This window comes from Spermophilus citellus (genome assembly GCF_964194105.1).
Source record: "Spermophilus citellus genome assembly, chromosome: 11".
NCBI classification, from domain to species: Eukaryota; Metazoa; Chordata; class Mammalia; order Rodentia; family Sciuridae; genus Spermophilus; species Spermophilus citellus.
In genome coordinates this window covers 109040428-109057794 of record NC_138192.1, presented here as the reverse complement: position 1 = coordinate 109057794, position 17367 = coordinate 109040428, and the positions used below count along the sequence as shown (strand labels likewise).

At 36.4% G+C, this 17367-nt stretch overlaps 1 protein-coding gene across 1 annotated transcript in view; it reads right to left on the bottom strand.

The window, feature by feature from the left end:
- The window catches only part of PTH2R (parathyroid hormone 2 receptor), a 101553-nt gene that overhangs the window by 19609 nt on the left and 64577 nt on the right, over window positions 1-17367 (bottom strand). The window contains exon 9 of the mRNA XM_081260631.1: window positions 15306-15369. Within this exon, the coding sequence (XP_081116757.1) occupies window positions 15306-15369 (64 nt within the window). The remainder of the gene's footprint in view (window positions 1-15305; window positions 15370-17367) is intronic.

The window sequence follows — 17367 nt, the reverse complement described above, 5'->3', positions numbered from 1 at the left end:
AATGGGCATCCAACTCCCCACCCTCTCATCTCCACTGCCTCAGAGTGTCTGCAGTGTTCTTGGTATTTAATTAAGATTTGTTAGATGAGCAAGTGAATAAATGAGTAAACAAGATATGCACACTCTAATACTGGGGAAAATCAGCATGTCCATGTAGATTTTAACCTGTAGGTATCTCTAAGAGAAAGAAATAAAAATTTAGGTATAAAAGAGCTGACTGTTACAAAAGGCCTACAAAATCATTGCTCTACATTTGAAAGTTTCATCTGGGTCTTTGGATACATGCTGGGGAGGGCTAAGTCTCCCCAGTTCAGATTCTTCCCTTCAGGGGAGGAGATTCAACTGATATGCATTTCCTTTCTCTCCCCCTTGCTTTCTGCAGAAAAGATGGACTGAATCATTTGGTGAGTGAATGTGGGAAGGGGTACCAAGTTTGTTTGAGGCAGCTCATCCTTCTGTCTTGGGAGCTTGCAGTGAGCCCACTCCAGCATCTCCCAGGATCAGAGCCCCTCTCACTCCCAGCATCCTGTACCTGGTGGTTGATCCTCATGAATTAGGGGGAGCCCAGCCGCCAACTGCAAGAGGGTTTTGCGTTGGTTCTCCTTTCCCCCTTTGCTGTATAACTAGACTCGTTTAAAATCAGGGCAGCAAAGACAGATGCAATGTATTAGTGCCGCTCAGAGACACTGAATACATCTCATCTATTCACCTCCAAGTTTTTCAATATCATGAACATAAGAAATGTTTTTGCTTTGTTTATATGCATATTAGTACTAAACATTGAACTGAACTTTTAAATGTAGGTGAGAAATTCTCTGATCTTTATTAAGCACTATAATTAATTATCTATGAGACAGGTATAAAAACAAAATACGTAGCTCATTTCTTATCAGTTGGAATTCATATGACAACTTAGGACGACATCTATGGTAAGTCTTAAGAACTTTCATTTGAAGTTCTATTTCTGCCTCATTTAGGGTTCTGGAAGGGAGATTTTTCTCTTGGTAAAAAAAAATCATTTGGTATTTGCAATTCTGTCAAAGATTAGAGGTTAATTTCTATCCATTTTTCTTAAAAGTTCTTCTCTACCTATCATCCCTGTCCTCCCTATCCCTTGTTTTTGGAGTGTGAGCCTCCTTTAATCACAACTGGGGAAAAATGAATCATGAACAACAGAGAGGAGCTGGAACCTTTTGTGTCTGCTTCTTTTCATATCTTAAAAAAAAAAAAGCACTGGATGTGATATTTTTAAAACTTATCACTTCAAATTTTTCCAAAGGCTTTTATGAGAGGTACCATCTTATTCCTTCTGCCAGAATTCTCCGAGATATCCTTTGACAGGTGTGTGGAACAAAACATATTTTGAGAGGGAAAAGAAAAGAAAATCTGGCGCTGTCTATTTAATGTGCTCTAAGTATTATGCAGCCTCCTCAAGAGTCACTGCTTGGTTAGTCATTCCAACTAGATCATTGCTCACACACTGAGCAAGGCCTGTGACAAATACCACGGACTATTTGTTGAACACAGAGATTAGTTCTTAGCTTGGATTCACAATGGTGCTGTGAAGCACACATCTAAAATCATGCAAATACATGCCATTAAAAAGTGGCTCGAAAGAGAGATTGTCAAAAAAGCGATCTGTAATTTCGCGACACTCACTGCTATAATGTCAACTATCAGTTTCCATGGTTGCATCAATTCTCTGTGGGGTTAAAGGTCAAAAATATTGGCAATGATGTTGTCAGATTAACATCAGGCAAAATATCCCCAAGTGTTCTCCAGCTCGAGTTTTCTTTGATTCTATGACTTGTTTTTGAGCAGTTACCAGAAAGCAAACTACTGCCTGCAGGAAAACAAGCATCTAAATTCAAATGTCTCAATGAATAACTGACCCTGAGTTCCACTTTCAGCTTTTGGTTCCTTTTTTTAATGCCAGATGGGGGTTGCTCAAAGACTTGAATTTTAGATTTTCTATTTTGTTACTACCATTCCATAAATACTGCTTAACTGTATCAACTATAAGAAAAGTGATCCTGGAAGACTTTTCTGTCCTTCTGGTATAAAAGACATGTTATTAAATTAAGTATACATATACATTTTATTGATGGTAATGTTTACCTTTTCTTGATTCCTTAAAAAATCTTTTTCCTTATTGAATATTCACATTTCTATTCAGCTAAGATGAAGCAACACATGGCACAAGGAAATTAAGGCTTCATGTCTTCTCCAAAGGAACAGTTTTAATAAACTGATTGAACTCCATGAAAACAGTAAAATCCATGGACTGTGGTCACAAGCTGCTGCAGTATTTGTGCCTCTTAGTTACTCCCATTAGCAGATTACAGTGGTTTGTGGTTGTCTGCATTTTAATGAAACTCTGTAAGCCCTGTCTCTTTCTCCAGAAGGCTGCATCAAGAGTACAATCTCTCACATAGAAATATCAAAATATCATAATTGATGTCAGAGTCAACCAGATAGGACCATGCACTTAAAGGTGAGTAATCACTTTCTCTCTTAACAGATACCACTTCTCCAAACAAGTTCATCTGATCTGTCCACCAGAATTTTCTTTTCAAAACTCAAATCCAGTCAAATCTGCTTTAAATGTCTTCATGCCTCACCATAATTTTAAGGAAAACTTCAATGTACTTAGCCTGGAATAGGAATCCCATCACGATTCCACTTCCATCCAACTTACAGTCAGATCTCCCACATTTTCTGCAGTCGCACCTCGTTCCACAGGAAACAGGGCCCTTCCATTTACACCTGGGCAGATATTAATCTCTAGGCTGGGAAACCCTTCGCTACTCTGTCCCTTGGGTGATTTCTACTTTTCTTTTGTACTTTTCATTCAGATCTCACCTACTTGATGTTTCCTTTTCGAAGTCCTCCCCTTATTCGTAACTTTATGATTGACATAGGCAGACTTCAACAAGACTGTATACACCCCCATTTCTGTCATTACCAAACCTGCTATCCTCATGCTACCAGTGTATTAGTTGTTGCTGCTACAGGTTTCTATTAATTGAATGCTTCTCATAGGCTACACTAAGCACTTTCATTATCTTATTTAGTCCCCATAATAAGCCTCTGAAGTCAACATTAGAATATCTAATTTCCTTTTTAGAAAGCAAAAGCTATGAAGGGCTAATCATAGCAAAGTCAGCTTCTAAGAGTTAGAAATAGAATTCATACAGTTGCTCACACTTTGAAACAGTCTACACAAACTATTATGAGCTGTACCTCTTTCAATAATAAACTGTATGACCTTGGACATAAATTTTATTGCTGTAGACTAATAAGTTTAGTGAAACTCAACAAAATCTAGCATTCCTAAAGTTCCAAAGCCCTGTGATTCTAAGTCAAATACTTCTCTGTGTAAGAGTATTCCAGTCATAGTGACAACTGTAACATTATTGATATACTCATTTTAGTTAAGGAAATTCATTTTGTGAAGGAAACTACATGTTAAATGATAGTAGGTAAGTACCTACTATAATGGCAAATGTTTCAGACTTTTGGCATGATTATAAAATATAACTTCATAGGATCAAACTATAACTTCATAGGATCCACTAGAAGTAACCTTGTTAAATATATTTGTGCGTTTTTCATTCATTCAATGTTTCTGGGCACCAACAAGTAGCAAGCACTCTAGGAAAATAAAAAAAAAAAAAAACAGGAGATGTCCCTGTCCTAGAAGAGCACATGAGGAGACAGAGGCAATAACTAAAATGTGATATAGTTCAATTTTATGGAGCCTGATCCCACAAAACACAACCTAAATCCTACCACTATGGACACTTCCTGATTACAATGGTCAGATCTTTTAGAGAAATTTCAGGTTTTGTTGTTGAATAAATTTATCTAGTTCAGTGTTCTCCAAATGGATCACTTAGGATACCACCACCATGATTTTGTCATATCAATATTATTCACCCACTAATATTTACTAAATACCTTTCACTTGCATTAAGTTATTAAAATTTAAATCCCATACCATTAACTACATAGGGGAGAAGCAAGAAAAGACAACTGTAAAATCAATACAGTGAAAACAAAATGTCTTGTGGAATTTTATCTAGATTATGCCCCCATCCCCCTGAAAAAGATATAGGAACATATCTCAACATCATAAAAGCTATATATGCTAAGCCCCAGGCCAACATCATTCTAAATGTAGAAAAATTGAAAGCATTCCCTCTAAAATCTGGAATGAGACAGGGATGCCCTCTTTCACCATTTCTATTTAACATAGCTCTTAAAACACTGGCCAGAGCAATCAGACAGATGAAAGAAATTAAAAGGATATAGATAGGTAAAGAAGAACTGAAATTAGCACTATTTGCTGATGATATGATTCTATACCTAGAAGATCCAAAAAATTCCACCAGAAAACTTCTAGAACTAGTGAATGAATTCAGCAAAGTAGCAGTATACAAAATCAAACCCATAAATCAAACGCATTTCTGTATATCAGGGACAAATCCTCTGAAAGGGAAACAAGGAAAACAACCCCATTTATAACAGCCTCAAAAAAATAAAATGAAATATTTGTCAATCAACCTAATGAAAGAGTTGAAAGACCTATACAACAAAAACTACAGAACGCTAAAGAAAGAAATTAAAGAAGACCTTAGAAGATGGAAAGATCTCCCTTGTTCTTGGATAGGCAGAATTAATATTGTCAAAATGACCATACTACCAAAAACACTATACTGATTTAATCCAATTCCAATCAAAATCCCAGTGACATTCCTCTTAGAAATAAAAAAGCAGTCATGAAATTCATCTAGAAAAATAAGAGACCCAGAATAGCTAAAGCAATCCTTAGCAAGGAGAGTGAAGCGGGTGGCATCACTATACCAGACCTTAAACTATACTACAGAGCAATAGCTACAAAAACAGCATAATATTGGCACCAAAATAGACTGGTAGACCAATGGTACAGAATAGAGGACACAGAGACTAACCCACAAAATTATAGTTATCTTATATTTGACAAAGGTGCCAAGAACATGCACTGGAGAAAAGATAGCCTCTTCAACAAATGGTGCTGGGAAAATTGGAAATCCATATGCAACAAAATGAAATTAAACCCCCCTCTCTCACCATGCACAAAACTCAAAATTCAAAGTGGATCAAGGACCTAGGAATTAAACCAGAGACACTGCATCTAAGAGAAGAAAAAGTAGGCCCTAATCTTCATCATGTGGGATTAGGTCCCAACTTCCTAAATAAGACTCCTATAGCACAAGAATTAATATCAAGAATCAATAAATGGGATGGATTCAAACTAAAAAGCTGCTTCTCAGCAAAAGAAACAATCAGTGAGGTGAATAGAAAACCTACTAATTGGGAACAAATTCTTAACCACACACACGTCAGCTAGAACACTAATCTCTAGGACACATAAAGAAATAAAAAAAGTCACACCAAAAAAACAAATAACCCAATCAATAAATGGGCCAAGGAACTGAACAGACCCTTCTCAGAAGAGGATATACAATTAATCAAAAAATACATTAAAAATGTTCAACATCTCTAGCAATTAGAGAAATGCAAATCAAAACTACTCTATGATTTCATCTCACTCCAATCAGAATGACAGCTATTAAGAATACAAACAACAACAAATGTTGGCGAGGATGTGGGGGAAAAGGCACATTCATACATTGCTGGTGGGACTGCAAATTGGTGCAGCCAATATAGAAAGCAGTATGGAGAATCACTGGAAAACTTGGAATGGAACCACCATTTGCCCCAGCTATCCCACTCCTCAGTCTATACCCCAAGGACTTAAAAACAGCATACTACAGGGACACAGCCACATCAATGTTTATAGCAGCATAATTCACAATAGCTAAACTGTGGAACCAACCTAGATGCCCTTCAGCAGATGAATGGATAAAAAAATGTGGTACATATACACAATGGAATATTATTCAGCATTAGAGAATAAAATCATGGTATTCACAGGTAAATGGATAGAGCTGGAGAATATAATGCTAAGTGAAATTAGCCAATCACAAAAAAACCAAATGGTGAAAAATTTCTCTGATTTAAGGATGCTGATTCATAATATGCTGGGGGTGGGGAGGATTAAATAAATTCTAGATAGGGCAAAGGGGAGGGAGGGGAAGAGAGGGGGCACAGGGGTAGAAAAGACAGTGGAACGCAATGGTCATCATTACCCTTAGTATGTGTATGAAGACACAAAGGATGTGACTCTACTTTGTATACAACCAGAAATATGAAAAATGTGCTCTATATGTGTAATATGAATTGTAATGCATCCTATTGTCATATATAACAAATTTTTAAGTAAAAATAAATAAATAAAAATATCACTATAGTCATTAAAAAAAAAAAAAAGAGGAATAGTGCTTGCCCTATAGAACTGCTGTGAGAATTAAAAGAACTATTAGATGAAGTGCTTGGCCCAGTGCCCACAGCAAGCTTCCAATAAGGTGTGTTCTTATTATCATACATTACCCAACCTGTCAGAGGTTCCATGAGCTCGAGGTAACTGCAGAACTCAAGATTTCTGATAAACTTATAATTATGTTGGCTGCTTTAAATGTATTTTAATTAAATGATAATATCTTAGCATTAGATTTTTTTGTGTTAAATTTTCAGTATTAGGCATATGTAATTAACTTAATAAAAAATACTTATCCTCTTGATATGACTTCTGATGGCTCAGACTTCCTTTTCTCTCCTAAATTTAGTTTGCCTCACATCATTTAGAAATTCTGACTACAATTTATCAGATTTTATTTTCAGATATACAAACATCCAATGAATAGATCTACATTATTATAATAACCAAAGCCAGAATTAAGTAAGGGACACAATTTAAATTTAAAATTCTAGGCAAAAAAAAATAAAAATAAAAATTGGGATACAGAACCTATCTATTTGTATAAGACCATGTTATATGCAAATATAACACTAAAAACCAAACAAATTTTCTATCTTATAGTTAATATATTATTTTAAAGTGTAAATATAGGCATATAAGTGGATAGATTTTTTTCCCATAAATTCAAGAAACAGTCTGACATGTTTTTAAATACAAGTGAAAAGAACATAGTTAAAAACTGCAGATAGTAGTCTGTATTTTGTCACACTAGCTGTGTGACCTTTATCTGCTTGGGTTATAGTTTACTTCTCTAGAAAATGAAAAGGTTGCCTAGAACAGACTCAGAAGTTCTGTGATTTTACTTGCATTGTGCTCTTGTTTCATCTCTTCTCTGTTCCAGTTCCCTAGGATGTCTTCTTTGTACACATATTTTACTTTTTCAACAAGGGTTGATTGAGTGGCCACTATGTGCCTCGAAAATCTTGCTAGACACTAGGAATGTAGAGGTTTAGACGTTTAGGGGGAAACATGGTTTCTATTCTGTCAGGCTTTTGTTTTATTTTGTTTTTTTGTTTTGTTTTGTTTTTTGTTTGTTTTCTGTGACTAAAATACTCAACAAGAACAACCTAGAGAAAGAAGTTTACTTAGGGACCACAGTTTTGGGGGCCTCTGTCCATAGATGGCCAACTCCATTATTCTGGGGCCAAAGCGAGGCAGCACATTATGGCAGAAGGGCATGGTGGAGGAGTGCTGCTCCTTCATGGCACCAGGAAGGAGAGGAGGATGGGAAGGGTAAGGGAAAATGGAAGATGAAAACTTCCAGCGGCTCTTCTCCTCCAGTTACCACCCTGTTAGTCGAGTCAAATGAGGATGGATTGATCAAGTTACAGCTCTCAAAATCCAATAATCTCATTTCCAAACATTCCTGCATGAACACAGGAGCTCTGGGGAGGACACCTCTTCCAAACCGTAACCTATTCATATAAACCTTGCAGTTTAGTGGATAAGATGGATATCGACAGGCAATCAGAAATGCTATACACAGTGATAACGTCAAGAAGGACAAACACCACACTGTGCTCTGAAAATCCAAAAAGGTGATCTCTTTTAGACTGAGGAGCATCAAAGAGGCCACAAGGAAGAGATGGCATTCAAAGCAAGAAAGAGAAGGAAGCACACCCCAGCCTTCCAGAGTGACTACAAGACAAGTGGAACAGCCCTGAGTTGGCAGAAGTGGATGAGTTCAAGGAACTGGCAGGAGAACAATGCACTGGGGCAGTGTATATAGGGATGTGATCAGGAGTGATGGGCAGGGGTTTGCTGCATTATCAGGATGCTTTTAGGAGTGCATGGAGCTCAGTAGTGGGGACACCGATCCTGAAGTTAGGATCCCAGCCTCGCCATTATTAGCTACATGGCCTTCATCAGTTTCCTTATTTAGAGTTGTTTGGGAATTAGGTAAATCAATATAAATAAAAGATGCTTAAAACAGTACCTAGCACAGGGTGAGCATTATCTTGCATTGGCTGTAATTTATGATCTCTATCCTTTCTGGCTTCACAACACAGAGGAACCAAGAGGAAGGAGGACCATACTATAGAAATTGAGCTCTTTTTCACACACTGGCTGTACAGTAAACTATGGGTTATGGGCTTCACGATTCTAAACCCCCTTAAAGGTCTGAAATCCCAAGAGAAAATAGATATGAAAATTTCCCTGGAAATCACTGCAAAACAATTTCACATTCAAATTAGCCCAGAGACTTCAGCTTCTGATTGGGAGATAGTGTACAGACAAATATAAATCAAAAATCAGAAGTTTCACTCTCCCTGTTGAAAACAGATATTTCCCTCCTTTTCTTTTTCTCAGAGTATCTCTCTGATTTGTAGATTAGATAGGCTTTTTGTCAGCCTTACCACTCAGGAATGTCTTTCTCAAAAACCTGGAACCACCTCCTTAAAATATAAACTTTAAGGGAGATATCACCAGCTCCTGGCTTTGGGGGGATGGCAGGAGCCAACTTCTACAGTGACATATCTTCAAATGCAAAATTACCTCTTGCCACAAAGAGGTGACAAATTTATTTTTCTTCCACATAAAGACAATTAGCTCACAGGTAATTATCACAATTACCGGGTAGTTAGTATGAATCATGTGTAACAAATGGTGTTGACATGTCCTCTTACTTGAGAACTAGTTACCCATTCCTCTTGAAAGCAAGTATACAAAGGGTTGTTTTTGCTTGACTTAAGAAAGGAATATGATTTCTTTTTTTTTTTTTAATTTTTTATTGATTATTTAAAGCATTACATAGCTCATGATTGCATGTGGAAAAGAATATGATTTCTTTGTCTTTGCAATCTTAACAGATTGCCTGTGATACACGTTTCATTCTGGTTTAATCATTTTTAATACTAAAAGCATTTTCTTTCTCTACTACCTTTGTAGAAAGGATTTCAGGGGTTGGGGAAGATTTTGTTTTTAATTACATTTCCCCGATAGTAGAAGACTAGAAGAAGCCTTGCTCCCATCCTTATACAAAGAAATGTTAGATAATCTGCAATACACACAACAAAAAAAATTAAACTTTTTAAAAATTCATCAGAAAGCAAAGTTGCAGGACAACCAATTGACCTGAAATCCAAGACTGGTACCATAGAGAAGATATGGAGGATGAATGATTGCTTCCCTGGGGAAGATGTTAAAAGCTGCCAAAAGACTCAAAAAATTTCACAAAAAATAAACTATCCAAAAGGAAATTAAGAAAACAATCCAATTTAAAGCAACAGCAAAGAAAATATGATCCTTAGGAATCAAATTAACCAAAGAGGTAAAAGACTTATGAACTAAAAATTACAAATATTGATGAAGGGCATTAAAGAAGACATAGATAAATGAGACTACGCCCTACATTTATGGGTTGGATGAATTAATTTGTCCATACAATCCCCAAAAGATTTATAGATGTGGTGCAATCCCTATCAAAATCCTAATTACATTCTTAAGAGTAGGAAAAAAACAATTCAAAAATTCACTTGAAACCACAAAAGGCCCTGAATAGCCAAAGCAATCTTAAACAACACCAAAGCTGGCAGCACCATGTTACCTGACTCCAAATATATTACAAAGCTATAGAGACCGAAACAGTATGGTACTGACATAAATATAGACATATAGACCAATGGAACAGAATAGAGAGCCCAGAAGTCAACTAACACATCCATGGTCAACTAAAAGGAGCCAAGAACACACATGGGAAAGTACAGTCCCTTCAATAAAGAGTTCTAGGGATGCTGGGGATACTAGATATCACACAGAGAAGAGTAAAATTGAACCTTTAACTCACACCAAATACAACACTGACTCAAAATGGACTTCAATGTAAGACCTGGCACTATAAAACAACTAGAAGAAAACACAGTGGAAATGCTTCCTGATATTATGACATTGGTCTGGGAAATGATTTTTTTTTACTTGAGATCAAAACATACACACACACATATACCCCCCCACACACACACACACAGACAACAAAATAAAAAATGATTAAGAGGAATCCTAATAAGGGGTGTCTGGCCAAGAGTCCAGGCTCAAAACTTCTGGCATATTTGGCTTCACTCCCAAGAAAGACCAGACTGCAGTGTGGAGCACTAAGGAGCGATTTCTGAGCATATACAAAAATTGGTGTCCAGACCAGTCCTGCACTGGAGTTACACAGCTTTCCATCTCCACGCAGACCCAGAGAAAACAGACCCAGGGTGCCAGGCAGGCTCAGCACAGCGGTGTCTGCCTGGTTTGCCAGCAAGTCACTGGGAAGACCATGGGATGGTTTCTTTTTAATCAAATATTTATTGAATTCAATAACAAGACCTCACATAGGAAGCAAGAAAGTGAAAGTGAAAATAAGATCATGGCTATACTTTTCTCACCTCATGTTTTTTTTGAACAGGAGAATCATGGAATGATTTACCTGAAAAGTTACAAAATTAAGAGTTTAATGACTTTATCAAAATCTAAATATCTATTTGGTTTCAAAAGAAAACCTTCCAATTGCAAAAACAGATAATACTAAAAATCTTAATAACAATGGTAAAAAAAATAACCTTTAATTCTATAAGAGATAAATACATTATTTTTAACAAATGTCTTAATGGTCTTATAAATAATAGTCAAAGAAATGTCATGCTAGCCCTCACGGATAAGGAAGAGAGGACATTCCCAATCAGAAGGACAGATGGCCAGAAGAGTCTTCATGGTGTCCTCATGACTGTGGAGTCAGGAAGCCAGATGGTTCCTGGGAGACCTGTCATGTCTAAGAGACACTTACAGATATATACAAGGCACAAGTAGGAGCATTATTGTTGTCCAGAAAGTGACATTATTTCTATTACTTCATTTTTATGATAACGGGGTGAAGAGAGTCTGCCTGGGCTGTGAGCAAGTGATTAACACATAACAAATAAAAATAATGGTACCTAAAATGCTCATAGTTCTCCATATGCCAGTCACTGTTCTAAGGCTGTCCAATTATTCACTCACCTCACCTGTACTATTCTCCCTATTTTACAAATTGCAAAGTGGACCCTGAGTTTGAATAACTTGGCCAAGACCAGCCTGCACAACCATTTCCACCTTGTACACCCTACAAAAGGGCAGCCCTGGGACTCTTAACAAAGGCAGCCGGGCCCAGAGACTGTGCTCCTAACTACTGTGACACTCATCAGTCAGATGGAGAGAAGGCCTGTCTGGGGAGGTTACCTTGAAGCTGGGACCTGAAGGGAGGAAGGACAGCAGGCAGGTGACAAGTAGGAGGAACAGCATACCAAGCAGACAGCATAGCCCAGACAAAGGCCCCGAGGTGAGAAACAGTACAGCAGGTTCACAGAAGTTACGGGGGAGCATTGTATGGAGCTGAGGCAGCGCGAACAGATGGTGACATGACAGGGGGTGAGGGGAGGTACAAGGACTGGGTCCTGGAAATGAGGAAAATAAAGTCCAAGTGTAAAAGCAAAGCACTCAGAACTCCAAACCCCAGTTCTTGGTCTTCTTTGCCTCCCAGCTCTCAGATCCCTATCCCTATCATGGTCACTAGCTAGGTAGTTATGCAGGCACCCTTTATTGCCTGACTACCCACCACTGGTCTCCACCAAGTTCTGGTACTTTCTGAATAAGAAATCTAATCCCTTTTTTCCATTTATTTTATTTTTTATTTTAATATTTATCCATTCATTCATTCATTTGCAGAAGTAGGGGTGGAACCCAGGGCCTCCATAGGTCTCAGTTCTTTAGTGGGGTGTATGAGCCCCTTCAGAGTCTGGCCCCTGCTCTCAATGCAGCCTCATCTCTTGACACACAGCCTTAGGTCAGACCCATCAAAAATCTCTTATGACTTCTCCTGATCAAAAAATAATAATAATTAACAAATCTGCCCTATGAATCACTACTTTCTTTGCTCATGATTTTGTGTTCATTACTAATGCCCACTTTCTTCCCAAGTAGATGCTAAGTGAACTTATTCTTTCTCAATGCCATTCTTGCTTATAAAGCCCTTTGGAATTCCTAGTAAACACATCAGTGTCCTTGGAATCCAGGTTTAAAAACAGTCCCACTTTTTGGGGGGTCCTAGCATGTCCTCTAATTACTGGCTCTCTGGGACTTCCGTGCATGCTCTGAGCCATTGCCCTGGTAGTCTCACTACCTGGCATATCATCACCCACAGGAGTCTTCCACGTCCTTCTTCCCAAAGGCCACATCTGCCTCAGGAGCTCTCTGTTCATCGGGTTTATCTTCTTGTCTCTCGAGATGTTTCCCTGACTTTATTGCTAACTCTCTTTGTAATTCTATTGTTTATTTCCCTCAGGATTCCACTTGCCTTTTTAATTTTTCTTTCATAACTCAACCTCTTCTAACTTGTTGGTAAAACCAAGTGAGATATTGATTTCAAGCCCAATTTTTGACATTTTAGGAAACATTTCAGATACATTAGTAGACTGTGTGTAAATTAAAAATCTTCAAGGGAATTCTTACATCCCTGAATTATAATAAAGAGAAGAAAAGGTAACTCTAGGTAAACAGAAAGGTGCCCCTGTGATTGTTGAGTAAATGGACTTTGTAATACTGGAATGTATTTTGGAATTCCTGCTTTAGAGCTGTTATAACTTTAGTTCAAGGTGAAAATGGACGTCCACTTAAGTTTTCTTCAAACATACCGAGTATACCACCACATCTGGTTCCCTTCACCAATGGTGAAGCTTTTAGCACTCTTGGATCACCTAACTTCACGACAATTTAGAAACCCCAGCAAATAAACTTTTCATTCATATTGATGATGTGAGTCACTTATATCTATAAACACAGCTTTGGATAAACATCAATTGTTACAGTGGAAAACGTCCTGTGATTGGCTTTTCTTCACTGCCTTTGCTTTATTTCCTAATAATGTTGTAAGGATCCCTTGGATTTTAATAGGTATTTCCTTTTCATCAAATGAAAAAAAAGCAAAATTAATCATTACATTAGAATGTAGGTATATTTAAGAGCATTAAATGAGCATCTCTCATTTAGTAGTACCAGTACTAGGCAGTGAAGATATAAAAATAAATAAATAAATAATAAGATGTAAGTTTTCTCCCTAAAAAGGAGAAACTAGAAAGTAAGAAAATGAAAGTCATGGAAATATGGATAAGGAAGAGTTCCAGGGGATCAAAGGGAAATCGAAGTGGTAAACACCAGACGCTACTTTATAAAGTTAAATTTTCAAATTTACTGATGTTCTCTCTGGAACACAGTTGTAGTTCTGGGATGGCTTTTCACTAGATTAGCATAGTAGCATGTCATTACATTAAAAATTAAAATGAAGAGAGTTGATAATTTTAAGTCATTCTTTTGTCCCTAATCCATTTTTTAACTTCTCCTTAAACAGAATTGGGTCTAATTTGGTAACAGGATATTTAGCAAAGATACAAACTGGTTTCTCCAAAAATGTTCTATATTTTATTTCCACTTCTAAATATTATATCAATGGGTCTATAAAATACAGATTCTTTTGTTTTCTTTTATTTTTCTTTTAGCATATTTCCTGTGAAGCAAATAAGCTTTTAACTAATTCCCTGGATGATCCTACAAAACCTCAGCTATATTAATCACTACCCATCTTGGTTCCACCTGCAATGTGCTGACAAACTGGGTGACACTTTGTCCAAAAGAAAAGAAAATAAGAAAAATAAGAATACCCCCAAAAAAATCAGTTAATAACCAGATTGTTAAATTATTTTTTAATGACTAAAGTTTTAGGACTGGAACAAAAGTCCTGTTTTTAAGAGGCTCATAATCCTGTGTTACGTCCATGAACATCAGGAAACCACATGACAGTGTAACTTCTTCATCAAACCACAGCGAAACTGATGCTATAAAGTCTCAAGGAAGGTCAAGAGTAAACGTTTTGGTGAGTTTGTTGGATGCAAAAATTGTGCAGTTTTGTTTTCCTTAGTAGCATAGATGCAATAGACAGCAGAAATCTTACAAGTATATAAGGTCCTGTGTAAGATGCATTGGCAACTCTAATCTTTTTCCCTATTACCTACTAGCAGGATTTTTCAGGATATTTCTTAGTATAAAATCCACTTAACTCAATGGGCATGATAAGGCAGTCTATAATCTCAGCAGCTCAAGAGGCTAAGGCAAGAGAATCGCAAGTTCAAAGTCAGCCTCAGCAACTTAGCAAGGCCCTAAGCAACTCTGCAAGACCCTGTCTCAAAATAAAAAGTAGAAAAGGGCTGGGGATGTAGCTCAATGGTTAAGCATCCCTGGGTTTATTCCTGATGCCAAAAAAAAAAAAATAAATAAATAAACAAAACCCCCAAAATCCACTGAACTCCTTGGGAAAAATACATCAAATGAAAGTTTTAGGTTCCTAGCACGTGTGAAGGCCAGAGTGTGATCCTCAGCAGAAAAAAATAAAATACAAGCTTTAGGTAATGCTTTATAATGGATCATATTATCGTCCTCTCCCAGGAATTTCTCTGGTCTCCTGCTATTCCAACTTTCTTTCTCCATCATCCCAAATCATTACTAGGTCATCAGAAAACTTGAAGTGGAGATATAATAGCTAAAATGGGGAAAGAGAATTACAATCTTCTGAAAAATATATATATATTCATATATATGAATATATATATATATATATTCATAAATATTTTGAAATCTTGGAACTGTTCCCAAATGCTACCTGATTAAAAGGACCCATGATTTCTGTATGGGTCTCAATGTTAACCACAAATCAGGGTCTGATCCCCAACCCAACTCTTCCAAAAGCTATTGTTATACATGAGAGAGTTTCCCAAACCTATTATAGACTATCAGGACAGACAAACTTTCTCTGGGTTTTAGCAGCAGTTTCATTATTCACCTTTAAAAAAATTATACAAGCTTTTCAACTTACCCCAATAGCTGCTAAGATTGGAGCTTGATAAATCCACCTGTCTCCCGCACTAAGTTCCCAGCACCTGAAATATGAAAAGGGATTTTTCATAAATTTGGCAAAGCAAAAGGTAATGAAAATTAAGTAACATTTCGGTTTTACCAAAATCTCTAGCCCTAAGCTTCTGATTAAGGAGACAAAGAGATGAAAAAAATCTTGAAACATCCAAACTAGTGAAAGAACGTGTAACAGTCCTGATTTCATGTTTTAAATGGCCCTTATATAAGCAGGGTATTCTAAATATCAACATATTACTTTCATAGTGACCAGAGTCAAAACCTTGTTTGTAGAGCCACATCAAGTACAGTCTTCTAAATGTGGTACAATTTATACTTTGCTTTTACTACCATTGAAATGAGATATAATATTACATCTTGTTGAGAAATTTTTCATTCTATCAGACGTTATTTATTTTGTGAGTTCATAAATTGTAGGACACTGACAAGAAAGCAAATCATTCTTATCCAGGAAAATGCAACAAAAAGCTGAAAGCTGACTATTCTTGCCATAGAAATAAAAATTAGCTTGTTCAGTGAAATGGAATTGATGAGTTTTTGTATTTATTTGTAAATTTTCGGCATTTGTTTTCCTGAATATGAACATGTTGTTCTTTGATTTCTGTTTTGAACCAATTATGACATCTTATAAGCTCCTTCATTTAATAAGGATTTTTAAAATCTTTGACAATGTTTACTTTATTTTGTATATCAACCATAATTTTTATATTGAATTTTTTAAAAATTGTCTTAGCAGCACTTAATAAAAATACCACATAATTTATCTATTTCTTATACTTACTTTATGATTCCTAACTAAAATTCAAGTTCTATACGGGTAGGCATCGTTACTGCTTTTGTGTAGTGAGGTATTAAAAGTGCCTAGAAAAGTACATAATAGGTAGATAATCAACAAATATTCATCGGCTTGCATTGACATAAATGAAATCTGAGGTAAGTTTGTCTCAGTCTCACCCCATCTACTAGAATGAAGAGCATAGAGTAGTTTTAATTTTAAAAAAATCTAGCTCCACTTAAAACTCTAATGTATCAATTTAAACAGTTTTTTTAAATTAAAAACACATAAATAACACCTTTCTATTTATTTCTCCTTGGAGAAAACACAGCAGTGACTGTACAAACAGTAAATAATATCAAGAAATTCTGGGGATATAATGATAATTTTTTAATTAATAAATAAGTTACATTTTATTTGTGAACAAGTTATGAATAATAAAACTTTTTCAACTATGTCTTAAAGGAATATTCTTCCATACACACCTAACAATTTCTTAAAGTTTAATTTAATATGTTCTCATTTCAAAAATCAAAATATGCAAAAAGGCAGACATTGAGATGTCTCGGTCTCTCATGTGGCTGTCTTCCTTTGTCCTTTCCTCTTATAGATATAACATCTTTTACTGCCTTATTGAATGTGCTTCTAGTGTTTCTGACAAGAAGGCAAATCATTCTTATCCAGGAAAATGCAACAAAAAGCTAAATGCTGACTATTCTTGCCATAGAAATAAAAATTAGCTTGTTTAGTGAAATGGAATTGATGAGTTTTTGTATTTATGAATATATTAATATAAAACAAATACAGAAACTATATGAATATAAAACAAATACAGAAGTTACATTCTTATTTTCCTCTATTGCTGTAGTTTGGACCTTGACTATCTCCCAAAGGCCCGTGTCTTAAAAGGTTGTCCCAGGAGGCAGGGCCAAATGGAAGGAAGTTAGGTTATTAGGGGCATGTCCTTTATGAGCTATTAGGACCCCAATCCCTCCTCTCTCTCTCTCTCTTTCTTTTTACTTCCCAGGCTCCAAGATGAGCAGCCTCCTCTCCACATGCTCTCACCATGGTGTACTGTGCCACCACAGGCCCAAACCAACAGGGCTGAGCAACCACAACTGAAACCTCTGAAACCACGAGTCAAAATAAACTCCTCCTCTTTTAAAGTTGATTATTTCAGGTATTTTGCTATAGTAACCCCAAGCTAGCACACCTATATATAAATTTTTAT